Consider the following 12,606-nt stretch of genomic DNA (forward strand, 5'->3'; position numbering starts at 1 on the left):
CGATGTTTTAAATCATTCACATTTAATTAATTTATATCTCTTTTTCATTTTTGTAAGCTTAGTCATCTAAATATCAAAACCCGATCAATTTTCACCCTTAATTTAAATTGTATTATGTACTAGTTAAATAGAACTGTCTCAAATATCATCCGTGTGAGCTGCGTGGTTTTTATGAAGTTAAATATATTGAATTATACACCAAATATTATAAAAAAAATCCCCCACAAAATCACATGCAATATTTTATATATAATTATTTAATTACACATTATACGCGCCACATATTTTTTCCGATTATGTGTATATATACGTGTGCATAATTTTGAAACAAACAAAAACATACAAACATGGATATGCATGCAAACGAAGCAAGTGATGATGCCGATGATACTCTCTCCCTTTCCGATTTTCAGATTTACAGTGATCCATCTTCTTCATCCGAAGAACCATATAACAGGAATTCATTGTCATCATTTAGATTCACAATCGTCAGCTCCCCCAGACCGGAAAAAGTTGCTTTGTTTGGTAATTTGATTTCTGTACCTGAAAACGATCTGAAACCACATCGTAAGGCCCAAAAAACTTCAAGATTCAAAACATTTCCGGTGAAGGGAAACGGCAGTTGTTTTGATGATACTTTGGTTCCTGCTGCGAGGCCACGGCGGATGACCGGGAGTGGCTTCTTAATGTTCGGAGTGGGAAAGTCTCCGACGAGGATGGAGCTGTGTGATTTAAGGAGTAGACAAGCTCGTGGTAGTCCAGCAAGAATTTTCCCCGTTAATGGTGGTGGTGAAGAAGAGGCGAAGGCTCGCCGGAGATCTGGCAACTGGTCGGGTAAATTGTTCGGAGCATGCATTCCTATGCTTTGACTTGACTGTCATGTATGTCAGCAGTCAGTTTGTGTTACATGCAGTGTATATCGTATATTGTAATTTTCTGTTTATATAATGCAGATTAGAATAGTGATTTTTGTTCGATTACAAATTCAGAACACGTTTGGACATATTAATTCTTTTTGAAAACAAAATTGATAATATAAATAAAAAGTAATATGTTTTGTATGTTAGAAAAAGGGTTAGAAAACAGAGTTTGGCAATCAAGAAATAGAATTTCTTACGGCTTGTGTAAGTTAGCTAGCGGTATTGATATTTTTATTGGCGAGAAATTCAATGTAGGATATTTTGTGAAGACACCTTGGTGGTGTTTGTTTTTTTTTTTTTTTTTTTTAAGAGTTAAAACGTTTCCGGTCTGCAAGCACATCTGTATATTTGTGTATATTTGTAGAAGAAGGGGTGAATTAAACGTTAAAAAAAAATTGTTTTCAATCATTTTAGTTTGTAGAAACATACTTTCACTTCTAGAAGCATAGTAACATACTTTATTTTAATCTAAAATGTGTGTTTGTGAATAAGAACATACTTCCATATCTAAAATATAATTAGTCTAAGTTCAAGTTTTAAGAAGACTTCATCATTAAAGTAGAAACTCAAAAACGAGTAAACATTTCTACAAGAAATAGTCATCTCAATTATCACATTCTAAAACAAAAACACCTCGCAATTTCTTGCTCCACCGCAACTCCTCCCTAGTTAGCAATGGCACCACCAAATACATAATTGAATTATTATAAAATTTACAATATGTTTACATAATTATCATACTTAACATTGTATTGTAAATGAATCAGACTTTTGATTTATTATTTGAAGTATTTAGCCCAAATTACACAGCAACTTATTCCTCATTTGCAGAATAACCTATTTGTTACAAATCATTCTATTTTTTTCATGTAAATAGATCATATCTAAATGCTTTATGTATTAAAAGAGCTGACTACAACCCAAATGCCTAGTTTGATTAACAAAACTTATAGTTGTTATGTTAATATGTAACCTGATTGAAAAATCTAGTAACACATAATGAATCAAATATCCTCTTTTTCCATAGACAAACGTGAAAGACAAATGTGAAAGACAAAGTTGATGAAATCAATTATTTTATAAATTAAACTAGTGGGTCGCCGATTCTAGAAAAATCAAACCAGTGGTCGCCGATTTCAGATATTAAACCTTGACAATGAATCTTATTTCAGAAATTAAACGTAGAAAAGAACCAATTTCAGGAAAATATTTCATACTTGTGAAGAAGAAGATGAATCTGACGTGCGGCGGCCCTTGTATTGGGGAGAGGCCGCTGATGGTTGTTGACACCAGGGGAGACGTAGGTCACGGCGACAGATGGAAGTTCTTACGCAGGCGACGGTGGCAGGGAAACTGATGCCGACAGCTGTGAAGAAGAAGGTGCAAGAGATGGAGTCCAGAGTCTACGGAGGAGAAGAAGGTGTAAGAGATGGAGGAGACGAAAGACGTGAGTTTTGTGGGAGTCGATGGCCTGGACGATACTTGTGAAAGACAGCGTGTTTTTTTTTTTAAATATCACTATGCAGAGGCTGCAGAGGTCGCACAGACACAAGCCCAACTCTGCTTGGACCTTTTTAGATTTACAGACTTCTAAAAATCAAACACTTTGCAGACTTTAACATATACACATTGTTTGCCTGCAGACAACTTTGTGTTTCAGGCATACAACTTTGTTGATTTTAATAAAAGAGTTAATTACAAAAATAACAAAATACAAATACAAATATTCATCAAGGGAAAATTGCATAATTGTAGTTATAAAACTAAATTATGAAGAAAAAATATATCCATGTCACCTTGATCAGAAACGGCAATATATGGACAACTTTGGCTACCACGCAGCTTGAGTTGCGAATCATTAGTACAAAAGAACTTTTTTAGTGCGAATCAACCGCCTCATTAAAGGCCAGTAGCATTAAAAAAAAAAAAAAAAAAAAAAAAAAAAAAAAAACCGCCCTAAAAGAGCAATAAAAAGATCCTCCAGAAGATTTATTAATGCGGTTCCAATAAATATAGCATTAAAAAAAAAATTTAATGCTATTTGTTGTAAACGCACTATTAAATAATGATTTTTTGGTGCATTTTATTTATTAACTGCATCACTAAATGTAGATTTTTTATGCGATTTTATGAAAAACACCTCTCAGCATCATGAATGCCTCGTATCAAGAAAGGTATAATTTATAAACTATAGAGATTCGATACAGTCGGTTAAGAAGCATACATATATGTATAAGAACAGAACTAGCTTTCACTACAAATCTAGTGACCTATATGGCTATATGAAAGAAGATTCGTTGAGCAATGACACTAAGAAATGTTATTGCAAAGTTTTATGATGATAAACAATAAGAAATGTTATCCAAAAACTAGTAAGATGGGATTAAGTTCTCATTTGGCATGCTCTTACGTCACCTAAAAAATATGTCTTTCAGATTTATTTCTAGTTGGCATTTTATATAGTAATTAAAAAGAAAACCCTAGTCGTGGTCCTCTTGGACATTTGTTTGAAGAGAATTTTAACATGGTCTTCCCAGGAATTAAGCGAGAGACCATTAATAATTGGCCCATCAAAGTAAAATCCAAATGGAACTACTGCATGCAGCAGCCAACAATGCCGACAAAATTTTCCCTGACGGCTGGCCTAACAACGTTATGTCATTCGTGACCTCCTCCTCTTCCATCTAGAAAGCCCCCAAAGGCACCAAGTTAATTACTTTAACATGTATCAGCTCCTTAAACCCATCTGGTTAGACGATTAATTAGTATCATGATTTTCTAAATATATAGCTTAACAAAGGTTTTTATTGTTTTATATATTGTTGCGTTGACAGTTATATAGGGATGATTATATAGGATATTTCTGAAATACCATACGTGCTCTTCCCAAAAGTATAGAATTATAGAAAAGATAACTTAGTAATATGGACGTTTAATATTATATTCATGTAAAAAGATATTGCATTTAGAATTTTCTTTTTTAACATAAGAAAACAAGGAAGGAATAAAGAATATAGTAAAAGATCATGTGAACGAATTATTTAAAAAATGTTATCTTAATTCAAAATAAACGTCGAAAATTAGGGAAATATTAACTTTATGTCAACCTCAAAAATGCTTTTTTAAAGGATGACTTACTTGTCTTTTGTGTCCACTGGATCTCTAAAAGCATAGCCTAATCAAATTGCACCCTTTTTAGACCTACTGGCACCTCCTATATCTAAAGACTTATCAACATGAGATGTATCTATCAAAACTAGTTATATCACCAACAAAGCGTATATAATATATTTTATAACTATATATGCATAGTAGCAATCTTTAATCTTTTGTTATCAAGATTTCTCTAAACTACTTCATAGTTCCACTTTGATCATCCTTGAAATTTTCATCCATGGAAGAATGTCGTCATGATGAATACGCTCCAGCACAAGACTCGTATTATGAAGACGAAATGATTGACACTCTTTCTCTTTCTGATCTTCTGATATACGACAATAATGTAGATGCACAAGACTTTTATCGAGTTGATGATCCAAACCCTAATCTTGACGATGATGCTGATCAGTTTGAGTTTTCTAGTGAGCTTTTGATGACGTCTGTCAGCAGCAACGTTGTTTTTTGCGGGAAGATCATTCCTTACAAAGAACCTAGTGTTTCTCAAAACACCCACAAGCTCGAAAGCAAGAAGCAACAGAAACAACACAAACAAAGATGGAGGTTGGTTACGTTTTTCAAGAAACCGGGTAAATCCAAAGCAAATGTTGAATCGAAGAAACATGATCTGAAATATGATGTACCAATAAGAAGAGTATCAATCATGGCTTCAGCAACGAAACCAAGATGGTACCTGTTGATGTTTGGGGTGGGATCAAGTAGGTTTCCGGCACAAATGCACATTAGAGATTTGAAAAAAAGGCAAACATCAATGAGTATTAAAGATGTGGATAACAAGATACGTGGTGGTGGGATTGGGTCTTGGAGATTGGTGAGGTTCTTGGGTTGTGCTGGCGGTGGAGGTGGTGACAGCCATGAAACCATCATCCGAAAGCAATCGTGAAAATCAAATGAATCAATTAGGTGAGCAATTTGTGTAATTTGTCATCGTATCAATGTCAAGTTTTACCACATTATTTTCATTTGGCATGAGGTAAGTAGAGACTATTTATTCTTTTTATAATGTAAAATATATACTTTTAAAATATGGGATGCTTATCACTATTTCATGATAATTCGTTTAAATACCCAATTAATATATATATATATATATATATATATATATATATATATATATATATATATATATATAAAAGGTTAGGTTAATGTGAGACGGTCTAATTTTGTGAGACCGTGACACGCATTTTTTTATTTTTTTTTAATTTTTTTTAGTTAATTCAAGTTTCAAAAATAATATTTAAAAAAAGAATTTTTTGATTTTTCCATTTATTTTGCATTTTAAAATTACTTTTAAAATATGTACAGTGTAATATTCTATTTAGAATATTTCACGTATTTTTAAAAAAAATAGAATTTTTTTTATTTTTTTTATTTTTTTAGTTAATTCAAGTTCCGAAAATAATATTTAAAAAAAAAATTTAGATTTTTCCATTTATTTTTCATTTTAAAATTATTTTTTAGAATATGTCAGTATAATATTGTATTTAAAATACTTTACGTATTTTTCAAAAAAAAAAAAAAAAAACGGGATTTTCTTTTTTTTTTTTTTTTAAAAAAAATTTAGTTAATTCAAGTTCCGAAAATAATATTTTAAATTTTTTTTTTTTTTTTTGGTTTTTCCATTTATTTTGCATTTTAAAATTATTTTTAGATTTGGTCTCACGGTCTCACAAAATTATAATGGTTTCAAATAAACCTGAACCTATATATATATATATATATATATATATATATATATATATATATATATATATATGAGTAGGATCAAATGAGAACACCAAAAAGGTTGAGAACGCGAGAACAGATTTAGGCCCTCCAAATTTTAAAATCAAAGGTTAATATTAACGGGACATTTATATAAATTCTGAAAATCATAGGATTAAAGTGTAACTTCTTAATTAACTAAAAGGGTACTATAGTCATTAGGTTCTATCTTATTTTTATCAGCTCCTAAAATCTCTCTCTCTCTCTCTCTCTCTCTCGTTTTGTTTAAACCCTAATTGATGGAAGCCAACACTAACAAAACGTATGCCTCTCCCTCTTATCTCTCCACTGTCGATCTTTTGAGTTTTCTTTAAACTAACCGCCACACACGACAAAAAACACCACCACTACAGTTGTGATTGTCGAATCCGCCAGAAACACCACCGCTACCGTCATCATCACACAACAATTATCTCTGCGAATGCTGCTGGAAGCAACCAATAAAGGTTTGAAGGGCCCACTTGCGAGCCAAGGAAGGCAGTCGGTGATGTCTGTGGTCGACAGTCGTGATGGTGAGGGGAGTGTCTGCGGGGCCGGCAAGGCTGAAAAGGAGGAAAGGAGAAAAAAATGTAATACTCACTCCATTTCTTACTTTCCGTGTCCATCTATCCCCCGTAACTTGATCATTGCCATTTACACCTTTTCTTCGAGTGATCACTGCTAGAAATACTCTGCTCCCAGGTTAGTTGCAGAAACTCATAATTTGTTTACCAACAGGGAATTTGATATGAGTTGATTATATGTAATTATCTTGCTTCTAAAAAATAAGACAGATGTGTGTTATTTTCCAACTTGGTTAGATGACTTTTTGTTGAAACAAGTTCACTATTTTGCTCTATGATTCGCTTCGCTTCCTGGAAATTGTAAATATATGTACATCATATCATATGGGTATTTGCTAATGTTCAGAGGTGAATCGATTTTGCGTCCTCAATTTCTTATATTTTGATTAATTGTATGTTCTTTCCTGGTGAAAACAATCGATCTATTTGTTAATTTGTGAGATCAATGAACGATCGATCTATTTTGTTACTTTATGTTCCGTTTCTTTTTCTTATGTAGGCACCCTGAAGATTGAGGGTGTTGAAACTTCGGGTCTCTTAAAATGGGTGTAACTAGTGGTAATGGAAGCTTACCAATACCACCTCTATCAAACTATAGAATGGGGAAAACCCTTGGGATTGGATTTGTTTGAGAAGATGAAAGTTGAAGAATTTGAGCTATTATGTTATGTACTTTTTAGATGTAAGTTATATTATATTTTGATGAATTCATTTATGTTAGAATGCATATTTATTTATGAATAATAGTGTATTCATTTGTATTTAGCAGGGCATTCATGTGTGAACCAATGTATTTATTTTATGATTAGAGGTATTCAATTCAAAATAATAGTGTACTAATTTGTTAATAGCAGTTTATTCATTTGTGAATAACAGTGTAATCATGTGTTAATGAGTGTATTTATTTATGATTAGATGTATTCTTTTTATGAAGAAATGATAATTTTTACACTATTCTTATTTCCAGTTGATTAAAAAAAAAAAGTATTTGATTACTTGTAAATCGATGTGTATTCATTAGTGATTGGATCAATAACAAATTTCTTTTCTTAAAAAAAATCAATTATGAATACAAATGTATTAATCTGGGGTTTGACTTATATTCATTTTTTTTAACACAAAAAATATGAAATAGGAGAAAAAAAATGAATTTTTAAGAATTTTTTTTTTTTTTTTTCAATTTTAAAATAAATTTTGTTAAAATTGTTTTTTTTATATCTCATTAATAAGAAAAATAAAAAATGGAATATTTATTACTTTTTTGGTAATTGGTCCTAAATTTAAGGGATTTAGATTGATTTTTATTTTATTTTAATTTAATTAAAATATACAATTACTAATATGCTCTTATATATTGATTGGTCCAGAATTATTCTCGTGTTCTCAACCTTTTAGGTGTTCTCATTTGATCCTTCCCCTATATATATATATATATATATATATATATATATATATATATATATATATATATATATATATATATATATATATATATATATATATATATATATAATCAAAGTTAGGAATAGTAAACTCTTGATATTTTGGGCAGGAATGGTCCTTCGTTTATACCGGTTTCTCATTTTTTCGCTTGGTTTGTATTGTGGGCAGTATTTGTTGTTTTGTAAATAGTTTTTGTCCACGTGTTTGTGCTTTGTTTCACCGTATTCGCCCAATGATATTTTGATTACTGCAATGGTTGCCGCTTCCCGATACTTCCCACCGCATCTTTAATAATTGAAAATGTGGTAGACAAAAAGTGGAATATAAATGCCAAAAGATGAAAAAGGAAAGTTGATAACTGAGAGTTCCTCAGGAAGTTCCAACGGTTTATCTTCATACTTTTCCTACTAAAATTTTCCAACAGTTGAATTATGTTGATCAACACATCAGTTGAATCGAACATATAACACAATATTGTTCTGTAGTGTTGTTCAACACATCAGTTGAATTATGTTGATCAACACATCAGTTGAATCGAACATATAACACAATATTGTTCTGTAGTGTTGTTTGTAGTGTTGTTTGCTCTTATGTTGTTTGTTAAAAAATTCTTATCTCTCTAAGTACATGTGTATACTAAAGTAAATGGTTGGATTTTTTATTACGTTGTGTTTGCATTTTTTGTGGCATAGGGATACTTTTACAAATTTCAGAATCCTGATTAATTCACATGGATGATTATTGCAACAAATTGAGTTGCTAAAAACTTAAAAACACCACAACCTTTTGGAAATGGTTTAATTGAAATCCGACCCCGCAACGCGAGATCCTTTTCTAGTTCTAAAATTAAATATTTCTCAACTTTGTTTTCTTCCTAATAAAAGATTTCCAAAATACCAATAAATTTGATAATGTGGACAAGTTAGCTTGTTAATTGTTTTTAAGCACGGCCGACCCTTATTTATCGTAGGCCATGTGCAAAAAAAAAAAAAAAAAAAAAAAAAAAAAAAAAAAACTCTTAAAATATATTTATATAAAAAAATTCCTAAATATTATATCCGATATTGAAGTGGAAACATTAATCAAAAAATAAAAATAAAATTGTCTGTGATAGGATTTGAACTATGGTTTAGGATCAATGAAAGACAATGCATATCACCAACTCGTAAACAATAACAGATGTTTTATTAAGCTCCAATTAATATATATATATATATATATATATATATATATATATATATATATATATATATATATATATATATATATAGACATTACTATAAAATGAAATTTTGAAAAAAAAAAACATGCAATCTAAAGGAGTCAAACACGGGTGGACGGATATAAATTGGTGCACCCTTAACCAACTACGCTGCATTGATTTTGTTTTAGATGTCAATGATAATATATATAATATATTCTCACTAGGTAAATAGGATGATTTTCAGGCCCAAGTTTTTTCGGGACCCTGTGCGATGGAACATTTTGAACACACCTAGGGTCAGTCCTGTTTTTAAGTGAACTACAAATATTAGCGGTTGTTGCAGTGTTGGCAGTTACCCGACGGTCTTCATGGGATAACGGGAGTTTCATGGGTCGGGGTTTGAGTTGTTGGTTCTTCTAATTAATCGGTTGTTGCAGTGTTGGTATTCATCTGTATTTTTTGTTTATGTTTCGAAGTTCAGTTGTTACCTTGGATGATCAATTGAATGGAATTTCCATATTAGCTCTATTGTAATTGAATTCTTATTATGAATGGGTTAATTATCTTTGTCCTCGGTTGTATGTGTGTTGGAATTTATGAATGTTGTGTAGGTTCATATTCTCTTATGTATGTGGATAACAGTGGTTGGGATCAAGTAGTAGAGTTCAAATGGGTCTTGGTATCAAAGGACTGTGAAGTTCTCAGATTCTAGCATATTTCAAGTGGGGAAGAGTGGAATCTCACGACAAGAAGACCTTGTGTCAAGGTTTGGTTCTCAATCGAATTCTTCCAAGCTCAAGACTTCCACGCAACTGTTGAATCTTCAGTTTCGCGTCAAGATCATTTTTAGTTGTTGAATATCCCTTCGAGTCGTATTATTTTTAGTTGTGATAGCATCTGTAGGGCGTGCTTGTGCTTTAGACTCTAGGATGTTAGGAGCCCAGGTTGAGGGATATGGTGAGAGCTTTCTTGTTTGTTCTTGTTTGATTGGGGCTTGGAGGTCTATGTCACAACCCGAAGACCTGGTAAGTTCAGTTAACTCGTGTTAGGATTGAATGTTGTCATTGATTAGTGGATCGAGGGTAAGCCTAAGTATTGTCATCAGTTAGTGGATCGGGGGTAAGCATGCGTGTTGTTGTCGATTAATGGATCAGGGTAAGCTTGAGTGTTGTCATTAGATAGCTAAGTAGGTTTGTCGGAGCCTAGTAGGAATGTGGCCTACTTTGGTATGTGATTAGTTTCTTCTCGTCGCGTTAGTATACTTATGTGCGGGATTAGCATGATGGCGATTGGCCGAGGAGGTTTAGATCCGACCAAATATGTGGGTGTTTGGTTAGTTTGGTTGATGTGATGGTTTGTATCATGAAGTGGGAACGAGAGCTGATTTCGAGGGCGAAATCTAATTTAAGTGGGGGAGAATCGTAACATCCTGTTTCATGCCATTTTATGGGCCATGGGTCAGAATTCGATGGTGTAAGGCTTTGGGCCTTAAGGAGGCACAAACATAACCTTGCTTCGACGCACATACAGAACCCTGATAATATCCTTCAATGATGAAAGCATTTGCAAGTTGTGAATTGAAGTTGCATGACCATAACTTCCCAGAAAACCTTCCAATACATAACAATAGCAATTAGCACAAATCTAAATTGTACAACTTGCATGTAAGAATGCTAATTCAAATATAAGTTATGACAAGAACTCCATACTTTGAAGAACATGTAACAAGAAATTGCATTGTAAAAGTAAAACCATAGAAGGAAACATGCATACCGTTCTCCAAACTCCACAGTAAGTTCTATTCACTTGTTTAGTAATCGTTTTTTAGAAGAGACAACTCCAACAAGAAATTGGTGGATTCTTGTCCTACCATTAACCGACCCTGTCCCTTGGCCATTTTTCTTGTCTGCCATTTAGATTAGGGAGTTAAGAATTTCTAAAAATAATAACTCTGACCGATACACAACCTGTTTAAAAGTACAATTACAATGACATATTTACTCTCATGGAATCAAAACTGAATCACCCGGGTAGTATAACAACAACAATTAAACCTCATCGACTTCATGTTCAATCCACTCCTGATTCTCGTATTTGAAATCACGTTTATGAGGAGGAAGGAAGACAGAATGGACATCAATTGATGCATAACAAAAGCAAGCAACCATTTTCCCAAATCTTCATATGGTATAATTAAGAATGAAACAAAACTAACAAATTAAAATACAAAATATAAAGAAAATATTAAAAATAAAGTGCCCATAAAAGCATAGACAGTCACGATGTAGAGAATGACCACAACTTGCAGGTGGGAAACTGAGCTCAAAGAATTTCGGAAATGATAAACCCCAAGCAGCATCTGAAATCACTATTCTACGAGTTACAGGTGGGAAACCTATAGTTTGTGGATATCTCAAACACCTATGTCATATCCAATCTTACCTTCCTTTTCCCCGGGTAGTAAAAACTCAGGCAGCTTCTTCACAGATATGGTTAGGGTTCCTTTTCTATTTGTATAACACTGCATATGTGCTTCTGCAAGTATCTCACATAAGTTCCCACAGTCCTTCATCTGCTACATCCATTCGATACTCCAATAACTTCAATTTTTCAGTTCAATTTTCAGATCCCTGTATCCCCTTAGCTTGCTTGCTTCATCGTCTCGCTCCATTATTTCTCTCTCTTGGTTGTTGTTCAAAGTCCATCAAAGTCAATTGCGAATCAAATTGTTGTATGTCGACTTTGGTGTTTCAAGTAATTTTTTTTTACAAAAAAAAACTTATGTATTTGATTGATGCATTACTTTTAAATTGAAATCAAATAGAATTAGGTAAAAAAATGTTACCTTGAACTGGAGCAACAGATCCCATCAATCCTATAGATTTTTTGGTAGCAAGGAAATGAAAGGACTGGCGATTTAATTTTGAATAGCATGTTGGATTAGGTGTCTAAGCCCATAACTATAATTGGTATGTACTTGCCCGAGAGTAGCATGGTCCATTTGGGTTGCATATCACCAGGACAATTTGATAGGATGAACTTTTGAGAATATGTTATTTATGATTTGTTAATATATTATAAGTTCTAATATATTAATATGAAATCATATGATTTAATTAGTATTGATCAAGAATTATTTTGGAATTAATTTTGTGACCAAAATGGACTAATTAAATATAAGGGGTTGATTTGGTAAATCACTCGTTCTTATGGTGTGGGCCAATGACCCATGATTCTTTAGGTTGGGCTAAGCCAATGTTACAACCCATGGATAATCCATGAAGGCTTAAACCCATGGATCCTAAGGAACATGGAAGGTCATGGGCATTAGGGTTTACATGATGCTAACCCTAATCTTGTCACAGTATATAAGAAGCCCCTTAGCATCCAAAATGACAGACTAGTGTTCTTGGAGATCATTAAGCCAATTTGGTGTTAGGATATTCTCTCAAAAGTTATCCTTTGTCCTAGGTGTGTTGTGATTCCATTTGAGGTGCAACACTTGGGGCACTAAGCTCTTAAAGGCCAAACACAA

General features: G+C 32.6%; 1 protein-coding gene and 1 long non-coding RNA gene across 4 annotated transcripts; one reads left to right on the forward strand and one right to left on the reverse strand.

Moving 5' to 3' along the window:
- Nucleotides 1-205: 205 nt before the first annotated feature.
- On the reverse strand, nt 206-2,763 carry LOC145032817 (uncharacterized). The gene is made up of 2 exons (XR_013677216.1): nt 2,138-2,763; nt 206-874 (listed from the first exon to the last, which is right to left on the reverse strand). It is a non-coding gene; the product is annotated as an uncharacterized LOC145032817 (long non-coding RNA).
- A 1,390-nt stretch (nt 2,764-4,153) lies between these two features.
- On the forward strand, nt 4,154-7,338 carry LOC145032818 (uncharacterized). 3 transcript variants are annotated; one of them, XR_013677218.1, is made up of 3 exons: nt 4,154-5,000; nt 6,924-7,106; nt 7,191-7,338. XR_013677218.1 is itself a non-coding variant. In XM_078981763.1 (2 exons), exon 1 carries the CDS (start codon nt 4,315-4,317, stop codon nt 4,978-4,980), a length of 666 nt encoding a protein of 221 aa, XP_078837889.1. In that variant the 5' UTR covers nt 4,154-4,314; the 3' UTR covers nt 4,981-5,000; nt 6,924-7,338. The 3 variants fall into 3 exon arrangements, 1 of the variants encoding a protein (XP_078837889.1); XR_013677217.1 differs by having other exon boundaries at nt 7,194-7,338; XM_078981763.1 differs by having other exon boundaries at nt 6,924-7,338.
- The last annotated feature ends 5,268 nt before the right edge of the window (nt 7,339-12,606 follow it).

Source organism: Lactuca saligna, chromosome 2 (genome assembly GCF_052625555.1).
Source record: "Lactuca saligna cultivar CGN05327 chromosome 2, ASM5262555v1, whole genome shotgun sequence".
Classification (NCBI taxonomy): Eukaryota; Viridiplantae; Streptophyta; class Magnoliopsida; order Asterales; family Asteraceae; genus Lactuca; species Lactuca saligna.

Excerpts from the sequence above, each read along its gene's own strand:
- LOC145032818 (XM_078981763.1), top strand. The coding sequence starts at position 4,315 with ATGGAAGAATGTCGTCATGATGAATACGCTCCAGCACAAGACTCGTAT.